Below are 22,145 nucleotides of genomic sequence, written 5' to 3'. Positions count from 1 at the left end.
TATGCAATATGCATAGATTTTAATTAGTCGCACTCAGCAGACCAAAAACAGCTGCTTTTAATCATTTAATTAAGTTGTATTCGCTACTGATGAATAGCCGAATAATTAATACACTCACGTATGTCAGGCAAGTTTCTGTAATCTATGTCTAAAGCCCTGAATTTTTTTAATGCGAATTTTGTGATCATTTTTATTACGATTTTTCGTTCAAGTTTATATACAAATAGTCGGAATTGGAATACGAATTTTAATCCATTTCATGGCAGCTTATCGATAGTCGAAATCGATAGTTCGAGTCATGTAGCAAGGGTTAGATGGGTAGATAGAGAGAACGATGAATTTTAAGTGATTCTCTTGGCTGAAATATTTGTATTTAAATTGTTTTCAAAGAAATTCTCATTCTTAATAGAATCATGGTATTATAACTGAAAGACAACCCTATAATTGATAGAGTTCTCAATTGTATTTTCTTCATAAAAAGTTTCAAATTGATCGATTTTTTCATGTAGCATAGCAATTATTGATTTGAGTCTCAATTAATCACACTGAGAGAATTGTCATGGATAAAAAATTAAACATGATAAGCATTATATATGTTTACTTTTACATTTCGACTACAGAGATGGCTTCGTTTAGATACTTTGCACTCCACGAATTGCCTTAAATCTTTATTGCGTGCGCTAAACGAATCTAGTTGAGCCTTTTCGTTAGATATCCTTGCGGCCTTTGAGTTCGCCGTTGTCAAAGTGTCAAAGTGTAAGCCAGCCGGGAGCAAAGGGCTTAAATTAAATTAATTGGTGAACACTTGTAAAGTAAATTAAAATTGCCCGACTGATTGACCGACTGACGGACGAACTGAAGGACGAACTGGCTGACTGTGCTGCTGTTGGCGTCATTAAAGAGATTACAAAAGGTCAAAGGGTTAGCTGCGATTGCTCATAATAGCTGTGGCCTGGCGGCGCCTGCGGCCTGCCCAAAAAATATCTCTGCCTGCCCATCAATGCTTAAATACTTGCTCACAAGGCTGAAAGCGAGTATATTGGTTTGGTTCAATACATATGAATATTAAATATATATATCGATTGTATTACTTGAAAGTAGAGAATGCGATTTTGTAAACACTCTATGTAGATTTATGAATATTGTTAAGAACAAATTGCATATTCTTGGGATTGACCAAAAATTGTTTCAAATCGTTAAAAATTTCCAGAGTTTTTTAGTTGAACCTACAAAAATATTCTATGAATCATGTGACTCATTCGATTTTTGAATAGATTTAAGTATGAATGAACTGCGAACGAGTATAGTGCACGCAGTCACGCCGCAATGCACTCACTTTTTTTTTGAGTGTCTCTCTCCCCCTCCCTCTCCCTCTCTCTGCCTGAGCTATGCAAACAGCACACGCCCAGTTGACATTTGCTTGTCAAACTAATTAAATTTTTGCTGGCCAGCAGCAAAAGAGCCAAATTGGCGCCTCAAATTGGTAATTACCAAGGGCCGAAGTGCAGCTCAAACACGTAAAAGAAAACGAGCTACGCAGCAACTGCAACAGCAGCAGCAGCAGTAACAACAGCAACTAGTGCAACTGCTGCTGTGGCTGCAATTAGCTGAACAGTCGCACTGACAATCAACCAAAAGGCGAGCGAATGACGACGCGTGCATGTGTCCTTTGTGTCCTTTGGCTATAGACAGAGCAAAGGGCGAGGCGATGGAGGATACTGGTGGTGGAGGCGCAGGAGGAGGAGGAGGAGGGCGCGGCGGCACGAGCAGTGTTGCCTAATTACTTGTAAGTTTGGCGAATTTGTGGCAAGGCGCCTGTGCGCTGCAGTCAAACCAAATTCAATTTGATCCCACACTATGCCATGGTCGGTCAGTTGCCATGGCACACCCACTTGCATGTCGGCCGGATGCTGACATCGCTCGCGCACATGCACATCCGTATCCGGTTTCCGGTAGCGACAACGATAACGACGCCTCCTTGATTGCCAGCGCGTAATTATTTTTTAAGCACTTTGTCTCTCCAGCAAAATTAGACTTAACAAAGCCAATTCCCTCTTTTTTAGCTTCCTTTTTTTTGCAGGGGAGGGGCAGTCCTTTTTAATTTTCTTCTTTTTTTTCTGTCTATACCCTGTGCGGAGTGGAGTGGAGTTTAATCTACTTGTAGAAGAGAGATTTGTTTAAGTATATTTGCTTCTAGTCTGAATATGTTATATGGTATTTGGTCTGGCATTAAATATTTATAGAAATTTATTTATTTGCTTTACCTGTCGTGGTCTATTGTTTTATATTGCATAAGGAGCATCCATGCCTGCGAAATGTGGCTTAGTTTAGTCTCATATGGAAATCAAATGCTTCGCTTCGTTTGTCCTAAAAATATTATGAATTTCATATTTCGAATACAAATATATTTTCTAATATTTAAATTTTCTACTTATAGTTAATTTCAGTCATAATAAGCCTAATTTATATTTTTAAAATTTTTAAAATATTTATTTTTATTGGATATTTAAAAAATGTGAAAAAAAAAATAAATTGGGTTTTTTTATTTATATGTTATATATATTTATTTATATATTATTTAAGAGCATTACAAAATTTCTTGTTGAAATGAAATCCAAATTTTTGTATTTAAGCTCTTAAAAAAAAAGACAAAATAGTTAAAAAAAAATAAATAAAATAAAAAAGTTCAAATAGTAGTAGTAAATAGTAGTAGTAGTAGTAAATAGTAGTAATGGCAGTTGTAAATAGTAGTAGTTGTAAATAGTAATACTAGTAGTAGTAAATAGTAGTAATAGTAATAGTAAATAGTAGTAATAGTAGTAATAAATAGTAGTAGTAGTAGTAAATAGTAGTAGTAAATAGTAGTAATAGTAGTAGTAAATAGTAGTAATAGTAGTAAATAGTAGTAATAGTAGTAATAGTAGTAATAGAAGTAGTAAATAGTAGTACTTGTAGTAAAAAATAGTAATTAAATAGTTGTCTATCTGTCAATCAACATATCTCAATGTAAAAAAAAAAAAAAAAGAAAAAAAAAATTAAATTGATTCAAGAGCCTACAGTTCCACCTGAGGTCTTTCTACAGGAAATGTGCAGGCTCAGCAGTTTAAATTATAGATTCTATATAATGACATAGAGCCATAATGTATATAGAGCCCTACTGCAGGTGATTCTCTACTACAGGGTATCGGCTAGTTCAACAATTGAGCTCTGTACTAACTGCTGATGCTTTGTGGGGCATTTTGTGGACGCTGTTGAAATTTGACTAGCAGTCAGCGAATGCTTAGTCGTGGGTCACACTCAACATACACACCCATACACACACACACACACACACACACACACACACTCGTTATGTTGTTGCTTCGCTTGCTTTTCGCTGCTCTTCTCGCTTTTGTTTGGTTTTGCTTTCGTTCGTTCTCTTCTTTTCGCATTTTCATTTTTTTTTTTTTTTCGGCTGCTTTGTCCAATTAGTAACAGTTTGGGTTACGATTTCATTTCTTTTATTGTGGCTCGTTATCCTTTTTATTTTGGCCCGCTCCGCCTGTTGGCAGTGGGCAAATTTGATATCCTTGTTATGGCAAATTGTTGTATGTACTTGTACAATTATTTTCGCTGCCTGACGACGCGACGTCCGCGCTGTGGCGTTGCGTGCAAGCTCTCACTCTCTCTCCCTCTCTCTCTCTCCCTCTGTCTCTCTCTTTCATTCTCTTTGTGTCTGTCCCTGTCGGCAATCGAATTGTATTTATGTTTATTTATGCTGTTGGGTAAAAGCCGTCAGTGCACTCGACGCTGCTGTTGCCGTATGGATCTGTATCCTTGGCGTCCTTGTTCATTGTCCTGGCCGCAACCAGCCCGACCCGGCCCGGTCCGGCCCGGTCCGGCCCAGTTCAATATTGTCGCCCCTTCGATTATTTATGATGCTCGCTTGCAGCCGCCGCTCGCGCCGCACGTCCCAGCGGGCCTGTGGCCAAGTTTTAGTAGTCATCGTTTGCCCAGTAATAAATTTATGCTTTTTTATTTCCTCCTGTCATAATTTTACCCTCAAATACACACACATGCACACACATGGCACACACATTCATCCGCTTATATAAAGTGCTTGGGCATTTTTCTTCGCCTCGTGCAGCATTTTCTTCTCAGTTTGGTCTCCCGCCTCCTGCTAAGCTTCGAGTCCTGTCTAAAAATTTTTCCAATTGATAAATTATTTTATGGCAAATACACAAATTTTCTCATACGCATGGCCAACATGCATGCATGTGTGCGTGTGTGTGTGGCTTTTTCTTGTTGTTGTGGTTTGGTTTTCGATTTTCCTTTTGGGTTAGCTCCCCGCGTCCCTTTTCTCTTTGCTCTTTGCATATTTCCCTACACACATAAAAAAAAACTCTGCCTGGGTCTATATGAGCCCCTGTCTTTGTGTGTGTGTGTGCCTGTGTGTGTAAGTAATATTCCTGTGTATTCCTGCATATTTCCGTCCATATCCTTTAGGCCTGGCTTGTCATTGGCACGACGTCGTCGCCCACTTTCTCGCACAGCTCAAACACATAAAATCAATCATATTTGCTGGCCATATTTGCTACCCTCACACACACCATTCGCCTCTCTCGCTCTCTCCCCCCCTCTCTCCCTTTTTTTTACGCTTTGTCTTTTTGTTTTGTTTACTTGTGCCCCAAATTTGTTGCTTCGTTTGTCTTTGCTTTCAGTTTGTGTTCCTGCGCTCGCTCAGATTTATGTCTACTCCTTTGCAGGGTATCTAGACAGTCGTGTATGCCCGGTGTTCGTAGCGGCTAACAAATACGCAACAATTTGTTAAGCATTTAAGTTTCTTGCGGACTGCGCTCGCCCTTAAAAATATGCAACATTAATTTTAATAGAATTGTTTATGGGGCAAAGTGGGCGTGGCCGTTGCTAGAGTAAATGATGCGCAGTTAGTTTATGTTTCGCCATTCTCCCATTCTCCATTCTCTCGCTCTCTGCGTGTGCTTTCTGTGTGTCATGCATGCTGAACTGCCATGTCATATTAAATGTAGATGCTGTGCCGCAAAAAAAAAGTGGGAAAAAATGTGGAAAAAAACGTGGAAAAAAACGAAGGAAAATGCAAAGCAAATACCATAGGAAAAGCCGCGCCAAATCAAAGCCAACAATATTTTTCAGGATTATTTCAGTTGGCTTGCTGTTGAGTGCACAGACTGAAACAGAGATAGTGTACGCGAGAGCGAAAGAGACAGAGAGTGGGAGAGAACCTTTGGTGACACAGGAAACAAAAAGAACCAGAATTTGGTACCCAACCAAAAATTTCTGTTAATTTGGCAGCGTGCGCTGTGTGATTTTTTTTGCATTTTTTTGTCAGCGCTTAGATTTTTTTGCACGCTTCAGTCCCTGCAACAACAACAACAACGATGATAAACTGACATAAACTGCAGTGGCACCCCTCGCAGCTACATATAGATATGCAAAATGCAGCGAATGCACATAAATTTTAGGGTTTTGCTCGACGCTTATTTGCATAGGAATTATGTATTTGGGCACAACGGCTTAGCAGCATTAAACAACACAAACACACACACACACACACACACACTCACACGTCTGTGGGCATATTGTGGTTATGTTGAAAAACTCAGTCTCTCTATATGTAATATATAAAATGTGTTTTTGTTTCTATTTTGCAGCTATAAATTTTGCAAAACGGGCAACAGGAAAATGCATTGCTGCAGAACAAGCAATTAAAACAGTGAACGCCCAAGCTCAGACAGAGACGGAAGCTGAGAAGAAGGTGCAGCAAAGATACATACAGAGAGTGTGTGTAAGAGAGAGAGAGAGGGAGAGCAAGTGCACTGGGCAAGTGTCGACTGCTTGGACCTGTCCCTGAACGCTGTGTGCTAAAAACCTATTTTGAATAATTAAAATTGTGTAAGTGTTGCTGCTGCTGTTGCAGCAGTTGCAACTTTTGCAACAACAACAACAACAACAACAATAACAACAACAATGATATAATTAATTCAATGCACCTGAATACGGCAGCTTACAAACGAAACTCTTTCAAATCCAATTGAGTGCAACAGCCGCAAGAGCAACAACCAACAACCACAAGCAGTGAAACAGTAGAAGCAGAACAACAACAACAACAGCAACAACAACAACAACATTAACAGCAACAACAACTTGAGACAGCTTTAAAATGGCCGCAATTAGCCAATGCAAAGACAAGCGAAGACACATCCGCAACAGGACACATCTGGCTGAGGTCCTGCGCCGCACTCTGCCCATTGGCATCATCGTCGCCCTGCTGCTCACACAGCACTGGGAGAGCGGTAAGTAGCTGCTCTATTCTTGTCGCCCATTGTAGTGCTTAAGCAGCCCAATAGACCTAGTTGCCCGCCGTAATGCAATCTGTCTGTCCGCTGCTCTCGGGGCACAGCTGTCAACGAGCGTTGAAATATCAGCGCGCATAGATTGCAACTGGGGGCGGCGAGTGGGCGTGGCGTGTGCCAGGTTCGCGTTGGGACATTCAATTTGTGCAAGGTGAAGCTGCAGAATAAAGAATGGGGAGTATGCATATACTTAAGTACTGTTTAATAGACTGGGAGATGATCATAGTTTGGAATAGAGTAAGGTTCCCCAAGGCGACTTTAATGAAAATTCTAAGCAAAGCACTGAGGAGGCACAGAAATATTTAGCTCACTGTTTGAGTGATTTATTCACTGAGAAAATATAAAATGCCTAAAGAACATGGAAGGTTTAAGTTTATTTATGAACTGATGATCAGATAGATTCCTTGAGTTACGTTTGTGAGAGTTAAGCACAAAGTATGTGTCCGAATTAGTGCAGAAATATTCAGATTATACACTGAATGATTGACTGGCTGAGGATCATATTAAAGAGTATTGAAACTCGAAGCAAGGGTATGCTAAAAAGACTAAAAGACTAAAAAAAAACTATATAGCTTGCTAGTGAGAGAAATACATTCAAAGATTTATTAGTCTGTAAGCTTGAGTGATTGATTGATATACCCAACTGAGTCAACCAATCAATGCGTATGCCAAGCAACAATTGAAATTGTGAGATCCAAATATAGATTTCAAATTACATATATGAAATATATAACAATGACATAAATAAATTTTTATTCACCTGATTTAATGAACTTTAAGCAGAACTTTTAAAATTCTTCGATTAAAATATGTAAATTATATTAAACTATTTTACGGAGTGCTTAAAATGAATATTTATATAAAAATAAGTTAATATATATAGTTTATATTAAAGTATAAAAATAATATAAAACTAATTCAGAGCGCGTCTCAAATGAATATTTATATATTAACATACATTTAATTAATATTTATAGTTTAGATTAAAATATGAAAATAATATTAAACTTTATTAGAATGAATAATAATATATTAGCTAATGCAATATTTTGAGTATGAGGTTCGCATTGATTTTTATTGTATTTATTCTCTTACACCATTGAAAATGGAAATTTGCACTGCATTTATTTTGATCAAATGTAAAGCACAGGCAGAAGAGGGCGTGGCAAACACAGATCATGCATTTCCAATCAAGGCATCAAGCGTCCGTCTATTCATAAACAATAAATATATTTTAGTGTGTATTTATTCTATGTCATATATGTATTAAGGGATAGCTGCTCTCCTATCTCATTCATTCAAAAAATATAAGAAACTTATACCAGGCAAGGCTTTGGTTATTCAATAGCTCGCAGCCAAGTTCCATTTAGGATACGCCTAACTGGAACACTCTGTCTTATTGTTCTCTTAAAATAATTGACAGAATTTTGTTTTATTTTTTATATATAAATTAGAATGTGAAAGTGCTTAGAGCATAACATAAATTCAATAATAATTGTTATTTAAACTACTAAGAAAATAGCTCTTGATATTTTATTTATTTACTTGCGCTTGCCGTAAACTCAGTTTTCCGCAAGAAAACAAATTGGCAAAAGGCCTAAATAAAAGCCAAATTTATTTACAAATTTGTTGGCCAAATTATTTGTAAGAGAAATAAATTTTTATATTTTATGTCTTTATCACGAATGAAATTTGAGAACAACAAAACGAGAGCTGAATGAATATAAGCAAAATGCAATGAATTAAATTGGTTTGTAACATAAGAAGATGCAACAAATTGAAAAGGCATAAATGAATTAGCTTAAGCAACTGACTCGGAGTCAATCAACAAAGAGTTTTTTCCATTGAAATCGGCAGCTGCTAAGCTGCTGTGCTTCGATTGGCAGAGCTCGGGCAATTGTGGTTGGGCTGAGAATATCCTTGTTGAATTAATGTCAGTCGAGCAGATAAATATTTCAAAGGGCGAAACTTAAGCAATTAATTTCGCTAATTGCTTTTCTTCGCAACGTTTTTGTTTCGAGTTGCGGACGGGGCGATTGGTAGACGGCGGGCGGGTGCAAGGCGGGGCGAGGCGAGGCTGGCTGCGTTGAGTTTTGCATTCAAATGCATTTCAAGGACTCAACTTTGGCGCCGCACAAAACTCAATCTGACATTTATGCGAATGTCCACGGTATCAAATAAGAGTAATGACATTGCTGGGAACACTCAGCCAGCGGCCCCGCCCAGCCCGAGCGAGCCAGAGAACCAGAAGCAGGAATCAGGAAAGAAAGCAGCAGTAGCAGCGTCTTGGGACGTTCACATAGACAGTGCAATGTCCTTTGGCTACTCAAACATTCCAGTGGCTATTAGTATTCATATCTTGACTGAACTTAACTGAAAGCTTAAACTGCTGCACAGTCGGGAAGCGGAGGTAGGATTGTCGACCTCTCACTCTCGCTCTCTCTCCCTCTCTCTCACGCTCTGTGAGCGTTTTGCATGCATTTTCATTTTGTGCTGGAATTGCTGAAAAAGATGCAATTAAATTTTAGGACAAGGGGTGTCAAGCTGCGCATAGAATATTCGAGTGTAGCTGCTATCTCACTCTGTCTCTCAATCTACCTCCCTCCCTCCCTCTCTCTCTCTCTCTCTCTCTCTCACTCTGTCGGTCTCTTTCGCCTTGTGGTTGCAGCTGCTGTCAGTGGCAAGAAGGCATTATTAATTTATTTTTCCAACTTGCAAGATGAATAAGCAAAGAGCAAAAATGTACCACGACTGACTGCACTCTGTGCCGCCTCCTGCTCCTCCTGCACGACTGCAGTCGACCAAAAATTTTCTATTTAAATGTCGCTGCGCTTGCCCTAAAAGTGCCGTTCCCACTTCCACTTCCACTCGCACTCCCACCTCCCCCCCTCCCCTGGCAGTCAAATCATTTTGCATGCAATTGCGATTTTGGCCAAGTTAACAAACGTTGACGTGCTTCGACGTCAGCTCACAACGCTCGCCGCTTCAATCTGCTGTCCATCAGGTTTGGCTTCGATCGTGTTGCTGCCAGCAAAGGAAATAAAATCCAAAAGTGAATAATGAACCGCAAATAACTTTACTTTGTGCAGCCAAGTTTGCACAGAGCACCACCCACCCGGCACCACTCAGCACCACTCATCAGCCAGCAGCCAGCAGCCAGTGGCCGTCATTCGCCATTTGAATTGCATCCGTTTCTAACCAAATCCAACATGCCGCCATTCACGCTGTTGTTTCAATTGCTGCGGGACGTTTGTCTGCGCTATCAGCCAGCAGCAACAGCAACTCGCAACAGCAACTGCTGCTGCTGCCGCTGCTGCTGCTGCCTCTGCTGCTGCAACTGCAGAAGTTGTGTCAGTGTCGGTAACAATTATTTCGGTTTGTAGTTAGTTGAGCTGAGTTAAATTTGGTTTGGTTTTGGTTAGGTTTCGTTCCTCTTTTTTCCGAGCTCCGTATACTCTAGCAGCGAGCTGACTAACTCTCTTAGACAGCTTGTAACGAGTTGTGGCTGCGCTTTGGGTGTGAGCAATATACACAGCCTTATGCTGGGAGCAGCTGTTGCTTAGCTAGTGAAATTTTTGCTTGCTAAAGAAGGTGATTGGTAATTGAGGTGATAAGAGAATGGGTTGGTCACTATAATTATTGAAGATAGATTTTATATACCCGAGACCAAACAAGAGATTTGATAATAATTTTGGCTTAGCAAATAGCATTTGAATCTGAGCTTATTATACAAAAAGTAGAATGAATACAATTTTCAATAGGTTTTGGGTATAAAAACTAATTTATAGATGTGAATGAATTATATAAAACGGCATTTTGCTGAAGAAGCTTTCATTTTCTTAAGCAGTCAGTTCTTAATTATACTCTTTAGACTTAAGATTCTTGGCACTGAAACTTTATGGAAAAAGTTTAATATCGGCTTCAAAACAAAGTTGGCTTTGAGGTATCCAAACTAAGACCTCCATGGGGTAGCTAAAAAAGTTTTTAAAAATATCTGCGTCAGTCTTTAACTACTCCATCAGCGAGCTGTCATAGCAAACAGCTAAGAGTGGTTTAAGTTTTGTATGGAAAAATATTTCATGTCTCACAAAATTCATAGATTAAAGAGCTTAATGATGTTTATGCTGCCTTCAAGATGTTTTAATATATATATATTTAGTTTCTTGCGAGAATGATGGAAGAAGTTATGAAGAATGATGGAAGGTATTATTCATAAGGCTTAGCATTCATCCATTAAAATAACTCTTAAAATTTTTTAGGCTTTATACATTTGAAGTGTATTTTAGCTTTCGCATTTATAAATTCAAAATGTTGTAGCTCCATTTTTATTACTCTTTTATTCCCTTGCTTTTTGCTTTAAATATTTGCATTTGCGGCTGCAGTAGTCAAACCCCAGTAGCCAGCCCCCGCCCCAGCCTACAGCAGAGCCAACAATTCAAGCTTATCATTTTGGCCTGCTGACGAAGTGCAAATCGCTTTATGAATGAATGCCAACTGATAGCGGAGGCTGCAAAGCGCATGTATTTCATTTCATTTGAAATATTTGTCTCGAAAAAATCACACGCTGTGGTTTATCTACAGTCCACACGAGATGGGACTGGGAATTGGGATTAGATTAGGGTTGGGGGTTGGGTTTGGGGTTGTAGATCGAGTTTGGGTTCTGGTTTAGTTATCCATACCCCCAACTAATCAAATTGACATAGGTTTACCTGCGAGCCAACTTGCACAAACTTTGCCGAAAAACTTTCGATTTTCGTAAACTTTGCACTGCTGTCCCAGATAAGAGTTCAATGTAACTGAAATTTATTAACTGCTGTGCGAGCACATGCAAATAAATCAGGAAGAAAACAAAAAATCTCTATGTATAAATAAAAATAAAAATAACAAAAATAATAAAATAAATGATAAACTCGAAACTTTGCGAGGTGGTAAGGGTGGCGTTCCTGAGCTGGGACTGCGATAAGCCAAGTCAAGCGTTAAAGTTACGCCCACAATAAACCTCAAAGAGGATATTGACATATGACTAAAATGCCAACAAATGTAAATGCAAAAAGCTTTCGAGCCACGAGGTGTGAGCGGGTGAGGCGTGACGGGGTAACTTACACACTGTTGTCACACTCTTTAATTTATAGGGTATTGCGAGTGTATATGTGGATTGTGAGTAGTTGTTGAAGAAGATCGTGTCTGATTTGTTCTTAATACTCAGTGTGATTTTAAGCAGTATAATCTTCTTCTTTTGACATAAATTCAATTTTATAGGGTATCATTTAGTATAGTTTATTTGAATGTGTATTTAAAAAGTTTCGATAAGCCATTTTAATCAATTTCATCGAGAGTTTCTTAGCTCACAAGACTTAATGTAACCTAATACTGATGTAAATATATTTACAGGGTATTCTTAAGTCTAATAAAGTTCAAACAAACTTTATAAAGCACGAAAATTGCACTGCAAACCATTTACACTAATGTACTTTTCAGTTGATTGAGCATTTACGCCTATATTTTCATGAATTATTACTTACAGGGTATTTCCAAGTCTAGCTAAAATGTTAATGTGCTAAAACTTAGCAATAACGAAAATTTGTCATAGCAAATGACCCATATACTGTTAGTGTAAAAACTTGTACACCAAAAGTACGGTGTTCACAGGGTATTTTTAGTCCATAATCTATATAATATATAAATTTTATAAGCGGTTTGCACCAAGCCTCAAAGCTTGCCATAATTGGCCGACTCTAGCAACAATTGGAGCTAAACTTAATGGCTTAATTCTATGTACAGGGTATGTATGAGTCGATCACTGCCTTGACTTATTCAGTTACTTGTTGTAGGTGCGGCTGTGTCAAGTATTTGCACTTGCGCTAAGCAAAATTTACGCGCATTTGTTTGTACGACTCCAGAGAATTGCTTGACGGCGTTTCGCGTTCAAGTGAAAATCGATGAGGTGTGTGTGCGTGTGTGCACATGTGTGTATGTGTGTGTGTGTGTGTGTGAAGTGTGCGTTACGCTGTTGGCATTGTTGTTTGGCCACAATGTTTTCTTTTTTTCCGCTTCGCATGGCTTTTTATTGCTTTTCTCTGGCATTTTTTTCACTCCTCCTGCTCCTGCTGCCGTTGTTGCTGCTCCTCCTACTCCTGCTTCTGCTGCTGCTGCTGCTGCCGGTTGCTGGTGTCATGAGCAAACGAGCAGCATTTGAGCAAATAAACTAGACCTGCCAACACACACACACACACGGGTGCACAACAATGGGTATAGGAAAATCTTAAGCTCTTGGCATCCTGCGGTTTGCCTTCAACGCTGCCATCAAAACTCTCAACATCGTCGACAGTGCCATGCTCAGCGTCAACAACTCAACGACATCAACTGCTGATGCTCTGCTTCCACAACTACCTAATACCTACTAGATGATGCTGCTGCTGCTGCTGCTGCTGCTGGAGATGGTGGAGGGACCACGCTAGGCGACTTCTAGGACTTCAATCATTATGGGCTGCCGTCTGCCACTTCAGAGAGAAAACTCAGCACACAAAAATCTTCAACTTTATCTCGTCAATAACTTGAAGAGCGGCCCTTCAGGCCCAGAGGCAGCCGCTCTGCCAGCTGAACGGCTTGTGAGCTGCTGCTGCTGCTGTCACGCCTCCCGCCTGCCGGAACTCCGCCCTCGCTTATTGATAAAAAATTTGCCATGGTATTTTGTATTTTGGCACGTGCTGCGGTTGCATGTGATGATTATTTTATTGACAATTAAAAGATGAGCATAAAATAAAGCCACACGCAAATCTACTAGAAGACGTTGCGTGCGATGTGCCGGGTTGTGGGCCGGAGACAATTCGACACGCCGTAAGAAGTAAAATTTTTATTGCTATGAATGTAAAGACTTGACATTAACTCGGCGCTGCTCTCTGACTGTCTAACTCGATGCCTGCTGCTGCTGCTGCTGCCTGAATTCTGTCAGCAATTCAAGTTTATGGCCGCACTTGGCAGCAGACAATGCTGTGGCTCTCTCACCCTCTCCCTCTCTCTCTCTCTCTCTTTTGTCTTTCTGTCTCACTTTTTGCTTATTGGCCTTGCACTGGCACTGAAAAATGGGGGAAAGCAGTAAACTCATGCGTTATTTGCAACTTGATGAAAGCTGCTTTGCGGCTGCCTGGCAACGCCGGACGACAAACGACAGACGCCAGACGCTAGACTGCAGGCTTGAGCTAAGTAGTCCTTTTTGGTCCTTGCTGCTGACCACAGCTTTGATGTGTCCACTCTAGTTGCCCCCTCGCACATCCTGCACCTATCTCTCTCTCTATCAGCCCTCTCTTTCATGCTGGGGGCAAATCCTTTCAGCCTTAATGACGAGCCATGTCCATCGAGCTCGTTCGTTGATTAGATTGATGGACACTTCAATTCACCGAGCATCGTTTCGTTTCATTTCATTTCTTTGTTTGGCTCAGTGTCTTTACATCGATCATTTAACGACTATTAAAAGCTTCATGTTGATCGATAACAATCGCTGCTGGATTTATCGACAATTTTAGTGCTCACATTTCGAGTATCTATTTATGCCTTTGGCTTCCTTCATTTATAGCTGCAATCGGATCTGTGAAAGTGAATTTCTCGATTCTCTGATATCATATTTTTTTTAGAGCTGTGTTCAGGGATCCATATTAAATTTCATATTATTATTTCAGTTTATTTGCCTGCCTTCTCAACAGATTTTGTTATTCAAAGTGACAAGCATTGAGCTTATTAAGCCCCAGCTAACTATATGCTATTGCTCCCAATGGAACAATCGGCCAAAAAAGAAACTTTTTTGTATGCAAAACTTTTCGCCTTGTTTTTTAGCAACAATCTGCGCAAACTTTGAGTTTGTGCATGAAAATGTGGCAAATAAAAAAGTATTAGATACCCCAAAGCCAACTTCGCGCCGTTCATACATATGTTCTGGTTTATTCATCGATAAACTGTCAAACAGTCGGATTGACAGTTAGACAGAGAACATGACGTGCGTGTAGACGCAGTTGAAGCTTTAAGGGAATGTGTATAGTCCTTATTAGATTTCTTTGTACCAGAATATGTGGACTGTATGCCTTTTTCGGTTTATAGAGAACATAGTTATTATAATCCTAATTTTTTTATTTCAGTCATATTTTCTCTTATTAATATACCTACATATATATTTTCATATATTTTCTACGATTTATTTGGGCTTAACTTTATATAGAGCATATATATTATCGATAATCGATACGATAATCTTATCGTAGACATTTTTTGTCGCATATTTTCTATTATTGAATTATCTTCAGCCATCCATCTGTTCGGATACCAACAAGACTTTATATTACGCATGTCTATTCGTTTAGAAGCATATGATGCAAGCCTATTATCGTGCTCTTTGGGGTTTCAGTAAGCCTCTACTCTAGTAATCTATACGTCTATTAACTACAAAGCGAATTTCTGAATGTATATGTGGATTTTTCTTTTGCTCTTCTTAAATGAAAAATCTATACATAAGATGACAGTTATCAGTGTAGTATCTGTATATAAGTTAACAGTTATATCCGTTGCAACATCTTATTTGAGAGCCTTAGCTATCGTTTGTCTTCCATCCACAAGCTAAGCTTAGCTTCTTATACGCACACATACGCATAGCTCATCATTTAGCATAGAGAACTCACACAGCATTGACTATCTCCAGCTCTTACCTGCGGCTACCCCCCTCATTTGGGTAGCTTACTCTGGCAGAAATCCATGTAAAACGCTTGCTAAGCTCAACGTTTCTTTCCGTTTTTGCTTGCACAAATCATAGATGGGGTAAATAGAATTGGGCTTAGTTCAATGCGCTGTTGATTGCATAATTTGGGGCCACAAAGCGGGCAAATTGTGTTAGTCCGATTAACGTGGGCTACGGGCTAACGGCCAAGAGCTAAGGCAATACGCTGCCTGTTAACTGGGCTAATTGAATTTGCAGTCATCAGTCAGCCAGTCAGCCAGTCAGCAGCTGCAGCCAAATGCTAAAGAGAGGCCATCATATTTAGTTTTCGTGCACAAAAGGCTGCACAAACAAGTTTGGTAATAAAATAAAGTGACTCTCAGACTCATTTAGATGTCTGGCGGACGGCAGGACGGAGAGTGAGAGAGTGAGAGAGAGAGAGAGAGAGTGAGTGGGACAGACTGCACTTCATTAGAATTTTTGTGCGTCGAGGCACTTTCATTTCGAAAAAGCCATTTCATTAGGAGCCGTTGCTTTTGGCTCGGCTCGGCTTCAATGCGGCCCTAACTAAGTAACTCAAATGACTCTTAATGCCGGGCCAAAGGCATCGTAATTTTCATTTGCAGCGTATTAGCATTTGGATTTGTCAGCTCTTCACACAGCCTCAAGTGCGTCCACGTCCACAAGCCTCAGACTCAAATTGACAAACACAACAGCGGCAACGGAAGACAACAAACTGGAAACAACAACTGCTGCAATTTTGCGGCTAATTTTTATGCTTTGCATTCATTGACAATTTACTTACGAATTGGGGTAGCTTAGCGCCGGTAACAGGATCGGCGCTAGGTGGGGCATGGAGAGAGAAATGCTAATAGAAAATTATAAATAAAACCCAGGGTGAGAAGACAAAAGTTAAGCTACTTATGGAGGTGATATACTTATATAATAAGAGTGTATAAATATATGGAGTCCATATAATGGACTATTAGTTATATTAAAGTATTTATAGGTGATTGATGATTTATTTACAGTAATCCATAACATAGTCAAATTTGAGTGAACTGCAGCGATATATGCTATGCTGATTTTCATTCTGAAGAACGAGATTTTGTTCTTAACTATTAACTTATTTCAATTATATGATCAACTAGAAGAAATTCTCTTAATTATATGTAAATTCTAACTTACATATGTACATATTTTAACAGCAATGGGCTTTGTACAAGCAAAAAGGCGAGCTTTTGGGATCATATAATATAATAAAAGTTAAAGTCAAGCCATATCGTATATATAGCTTAGCCTCAGCAACAGCATACACGTTCTCTCTCTTTCTTTTTTTCTCTCTCTCTCTCTCTCTCTCTCTCTCTCTCTCTCTCTCTCTCTCTCTCTCTCTCTCTCTCTCTCTCTCTCTCTCTCTGACATTTCCTCTCTCACTTTCTGTATCTCTATCTCATTTTCTCTTTGTCTCTCGATCTCTGTCACTAGATATATATTTATATATATCTATATCTCACTCTCTATCTCTACTCATTTCCCCTTTGTCTTCCTTTGTCTCTCTCTCTCTCTCAATTTATACTTCTGTCTCTCCCTCTCTCTCTCTCTCTCTGATTCGGTCTATTATTTTTCTCCATTGGCTCTTTAATTTTTCGCTCACTCTCACTCTACCTCTCTCTATCCCCTCTCTCTTTCTCTATTCCCTCTCACTCTCACTTTCATTCCGTCTCTTTAGCTTTGCCATTAAAATTCGCTCATTTTTCATGAGCACATTTTCACATGCTTGAAATTTAAGTATTTAGAGATATATAAAGAGATAAAAATAAAAAAATTCGTTATATAAAAAAGTTTTACTATATAGTAAACATAAAACCATTTGAGAGTTTTCTTCAAAGCTTAAAATTTTTCTCTGAAGGTTGTGCTAAAAATGAAGTCTAAAATTTGGAAATGAAATTCTAGTATCAAAAGTGGAAGTAGTTTCATTTCAAGTTCACTAATTAGATGATATCTAGGGTATCTGCGCGTCACTCACTGGCACTGCGTCCATTTGGCTGTGCTCTGTTGGTTGTCTTTATGCCTTTTTGCTTGCATTTTGCAGACAGCTCTCCGTTTTCGTACATAAAATATGAAAATTTCTCACACAAAAGACTTTGTTTAGTGCAGGTCGAGCTGCGGCTGCCAGACCCACTTACCGATGGGACGCACTGCATCTGTGCGATGCTGCCGCTGCTGCTGCTGCTGCTGCTGCTGCTGCTGGGATTGAATGTGGGTTGTAGATGTGGGCGATGTGCCGGCATGTTGCCAAAGGATGTTAAAATATTTTTGCAGCTTTATCTTTGGACAAGGTGAGATGAGTCCGTTGGCCGAGCGAGCGAGCAGGGCGAACGGATTGGGGTTTTGTCGTAAAGCAGCCTCGGGATTTAACTGACATTGAGAGCTAGCTGGCTGGCCAGTGGGTGAGCCATAGCCCACTGGGCAGCCAAATAGATTACCTTCATTTTTGCAACCTGGACTCGAGAGTGCAGCCCCTGGGATGTGGCCATTTTGCGGGCAACCCCAAAGTTTGCAGTTGAAGGCTGCCGAAGGGCGGCAATGCACACAGATACCCAGCTACTTGATCAGCCAGTGCTCGGTTTGTGCCCCCAGGTGGCAAGGGTGGCAGGGTGCAGAGGGGAGAGGCAAAGGGCACAAAATGCTGAAAATTAATTTTACCGCATGTGGCATTGTTTTCCTTTTTATTTTGTCGAGTGGCAGCAGCAGCAGCAACAGCAACAGCAACAGCAAACAGAACGTAAATCAAGGCACAAATTGTTCGGCTGCTTATCGGCGTTTAATCTCTTTATGATAAAATGTTTATTCGGGCCGCCTGTTTGTGGCTGCAATATAAATTGCCAATAGCCGAGCATTGCGTGCCCACTAACACTTGCCATATGCCACATGCCACCAGCCCCGCCTGCCACTTGCCACTTGCCACTCAGAGGTTGTCGCTTTGCCATATGAAAGATAAATTCTCGCCGATAAGAACTTTTCTGCTGTTTCTTTCTTTCATTTCTTTTTTTTTGGCGCGAGCCTGAAAAGCGGATTGTGTGTACAGGCTAATTTAAGTTCAACGCCAGCTGTCGCCCAGTGGGCGTAAATGCTGGGTGGGCGTGGCCAGCAGCCAATGAAGTCGCTGGCTCACAGCTGCTGCCGTTAAGGCGCGGCGACTTTATTATTATTATCCTCGGCGCAAAAGTGCCAATGGACCGAGCACAAAGAGAGGCAGCCAGAGAGAGGGAGAGAGACAGATACATATATAGAGAGTGAATCAGAGAAAGAGAGAGATAGGGAAGAAGGGAGGAAGGGAGCTTCAGCATTTGTCCAGCTGCTTCATTTCATATTCAGCAGTTGTTGTTGTTGCTGTTCTTGTTTTATTCTTTCTTCATGCGCCGTAAAAGTCTATGGCAAGAAATCATTTAAGTATTCGCTTCATATTTATGGATAGATTTGTTTGCAGATTTGTAGTTCCTGAGCTGAATGAAGTCGAAAAGCACATGAAATAATGAGGATTTATTTACATCAAGCACTTAATGCGCTGGCTTAAGGCCAAGCGGGATTTGAACCATGAATTTCGTTTTTGGCTGGATGAAACATTGACTGGGCTCAATGTGTATCAAAAGTGTTTTACATAAAGCGCCAAAGTTTGGGAAATGCAATTCCAAAATGTTTGCCTATACCCTGTAATTGGTTATAAATCAAAGGGGTATATTCGGCTTGGAGTTCAGTTAAAAACTAAAGTCATGAGATTGCATTTTTCATATCCTATTTCAACTTGACTTTTATGTCCTAATGAAGTACTGGGTGTCTGCTACCCGTTTAGTATATATTGAATGTCCCATTGAGACCTTTAAATTTCTTAAGCCGCATTTCCTCAACTTGTTTCCTTGCAAATTAGGGGTATCTGATAATCGTCTAGTTTGATTTTTCATTTTTTTTTTTTCGATTTATTTCCTGTACATTTTTTATACCGAATTCTCGCAAAACAAAAGCCAAGTGCAAAGTTTTGTATTCACTGTTGTGCTTCTTTTACCCACTGCCACGCCCTGAACGCCTGCCCAACTGACATCAGCTCATCAGTGGCTCATCAACACGAGCGTCTGAAATTGCTGCCTTTTTCTTTCTGCTGTCTCATATTTTTTGTTGTTTTTTATCGTGTTTTTTTCTGCGTGAGTTTTGTCACCATAAATGACTTTAAAAATGCCTAACAAAGTTTTTAAATTACTTCTTGAGTGGGCAAAAGCGTCGAAAATGAAATTACTTACAAAAGGGATTTCGAGCAGCGTCCAACCCCGAGCTCCACGCGACTCGACTCGACTCGACTGGAGTCGCCTCGACTGCAGCTGTTGTCAGCGCCTCGAAGTTTTACCCTCGGCTTATTAACATTGAAAGCTCATTATTAGTTTTTTCCGGGCGCCTGCTGCCTGCTGCCCTGCTGCCTGCTGTCTTCTGCTGGCTGGCTCTCTGCCTTTCTGCTAACTTGTCTTTAACTCGTTCATAAAAGTTTCGCTCAAAAATTTTCCATTGCATTAAGACGATGCGCAGGTGTCCATTTTCCGAGCTGTCCTAATGAAGTGAAGAGCGTGTCGCCTGTTGCAAGTTTAATGAGACATCTTGGGGCAGTCCGCGGTCAGATTGTGGAGCAAGGGCCAGCTCGGGATTCACGAAATCCAACTGACTGGAGCTGCATAGCTGGAACTTTATGCAAATTGAAATAGTCGCTTGAAATATGATAATTAATAGATACAATGCTTGAAAGGCCATATCCTTGGATGCCTGATAAGATATTTATACTTACTTTATTGTCTTTATTATTTTTTCAATAAACAAATAATGGCTGAGCAGCTGCACAGAAATGCTGAACTGAGAAGAGCCTAAGTTATATTCAGATAATTTAAAATAGTTTAAGCTAAAATCAAAAATATAAATCGTTAAACGATTTTCCTCTTACGCCACCTAGGGCCTTAGCTTCATAAAATCTATGCCAAATAATCAAATGTGCATTGAGTGCATTCTGCAATAATTTATGAATTATTAAATAAATATTAATTAATTAATATATTCCAAATTCCTTGCACAAATCAAATCATGAATCATTGCCTATTTAACAATGGAAATTTGAGTATTTATTTCTTTATGCATTTATGAAATAATAATAGAAATTTGAGTGGTTGCGATATCATTTCCATCTAACTTACTTGTTATTGAGTTCATGAATTGGTAAAGGGCAAAAACAAATGTAAAATTTCATGGGAAACTGATTGAATACATTCCATTATTAAAAAAAAAAAAAACAAAAATTTTTTTTTTATAAAATTCATGTTCATGTATATGTGTGCTGTTAGGTTTAAATAATTATATTATTTTGACAAAAAAAGAAATTAAAAAACTTGTTTAATATTACAAATAATTTTACTTAATAAAACAAATTAATTCACTTACTTTTAATCATGTGAAAAATAGTTTTTGAATGTTGAAACTTTTTTCTGTAATATTTATGTTTTATAAAATTTAAATGAGTAATTTTTTATATATTAAAAAAAAATCATAAAAAAAATTAATACAAATTTATAAAAAAAAAAATATATATATATATATATATATATATATATATATATTTTATATTAAAATTAATTTTACTTAATAAAACAAATTAATTCATTTACTTTTAATATATTACAATCATATAAAAAATAGTTTTTGAACGTTGAGAATTTTTTTTTGTCAATATTTATGTTTTATTTTATTTACTTGCAAAATATTTCCGTCTCATTCAGTCAAGTTCATTTTGATGCCAAAGCTGACAACATAAATCGTTAAGCAAACTCGCTTCAATCAAATCAAAGTCCCAAAGTTCTCAGCGATCGGCAGCCGTCTGTCCATTCCGGCTTAGCCTAGGGCTGGCAGGCGGCAAATATCGTGAGTTATTTATTCATGTGCTCAGTGCCTGGCGCGAGCTAAGCCCACGCTCGAGTACCTTCGTAAGCCCTGTTTGGCTTAACAATTTGTTGCAGCACACATTGGCCAAGTGTCGCCGCGTGCAGGATTGGGTGACAATTGCAGTGGGTTCGAGTGGCTTAGGTGGTGGTTGTTGGGCTGGGTCAGTCACTCAGTCTGCCATATGGTCGCACACTTAATGATATTGACATTAAGTGCTGTTGCTGCTGCTGCTGCACCAGCAACCCCTAAGCCAGAGTCTACCCTCTGTAAGTGTGTGTGTGTGTGTGTGTGAAGGTGAAGCCTGAGCCATGAGCCATGATATGCTACGCATTGATTGTAAACTCGGCTAAATGGTGTTGTTGTTGCTCATACTGTTGTTGTTGTTGTAGGTACGGCTGTTATGTAAGCAGCCTCGCACTCGCACTCGTTGCGCCTAATGAACCATAACGCTTTATCGCCGTTTTGCCGTTACCCAAGTACCCTAGCCTATGTCTGTCTAAGTGTGCGATTGGGATTTAATTTGATTGCTTCAATGCCTGCCAATGTGTGCAAGTGTGTGTGTGCGTGTGTGTGTGTGTCTGTGAGTGTGGCATTAGCTTGTGATTTACTGTATTATTTAGTCTTACTTTGTTTTACCGCTTATTACTTTACGTCGCGTTCTATCTGCCTCGCCCCCTCCCTCTCGCTCTGAGTATGTGCTTTGTCATCGACGACCTGCCTCCCTTGAACCCCGCTCCCCTGCTCTTACTCGGGCGTTGACATAAAGGCAAACTCATGCCAAATCCTTTCTGCATTGATTGATAAAGTGCCTTATGCGAGGATTAAGGCGACATTGATTTACTATGCTCTGAGGATTTACTTTTACTTTGCTGTTTTATTAATTTTTTGCCCGTTTTTTTTACGCTTTTTTTCGCATGTATGCGTGTGTTTGTGTTGTGCGTGGCTTGTGCAGCTGCAGTTGATGTTGCTGCCGTGCCAAACTAATTGCTGATGAAAACTTCAGAGCAACTTAGCTGCAATGGCTGCTCCAATTGGGGCAACTCCTGGAGCTTCATGTTGCAAAGGTTAGTTAAGGTCATGGCATGCGCTGCAGTTGCGGATAA

The 22,145-nt window shown here is 39.5% G+C and overlaps 1 protein-coding gene across 2 annotated transcripts in view; it reads left to right on the top strand.

Moving 5' to 3' along the window:
* Positions 1-5,669: 5,669 nt before the first annotated feature.
* The window catches only part of LOC108660393 (lachesin), a 96,195-nt gene continuing 79,719 nt past the window's right edge, over positions 5,670-22,145 (top strand). Inside the window, exons 1-2 of one of the 2 annotated variants that reach the window (XM_030391122.2) lie at positions 5,670-5,910; positions 6,022-6,311. In XM_030391122.2, the coding sequence (XP_030246982.1) occupies positions 6,179-6,311 (133 nt within the window). In that variant the 5' untranslated portion in view covers positions 5,670-5,910; positions 6,022-6,178. Of the gene's footprint in view, positions 6,312-22,145 lie in introns of both variants that reach the window. The other variant, XM_030391123.2, reaches the window with a different exon arrangement.

This window comes from Drosophila navojoa, chromosome 2 (assembly GCF_054131105.1).
Source record: "Drosophila navojoa isolate 15081-1374.11 chromosome 2, UAZ_NAV_1.0, whole genome shotgun sequence".
Lineage (NCBI taxonomy): Eukaryota > Metazoa > Arthropoda > Insecta > Diptera > Drosophilidae > Drosophila > Drosophila navojoa.
Note: the sequence above shows the minus strand (reverse complement) of the source record. Positions and strands in the feature narration are given on the sequence as shown.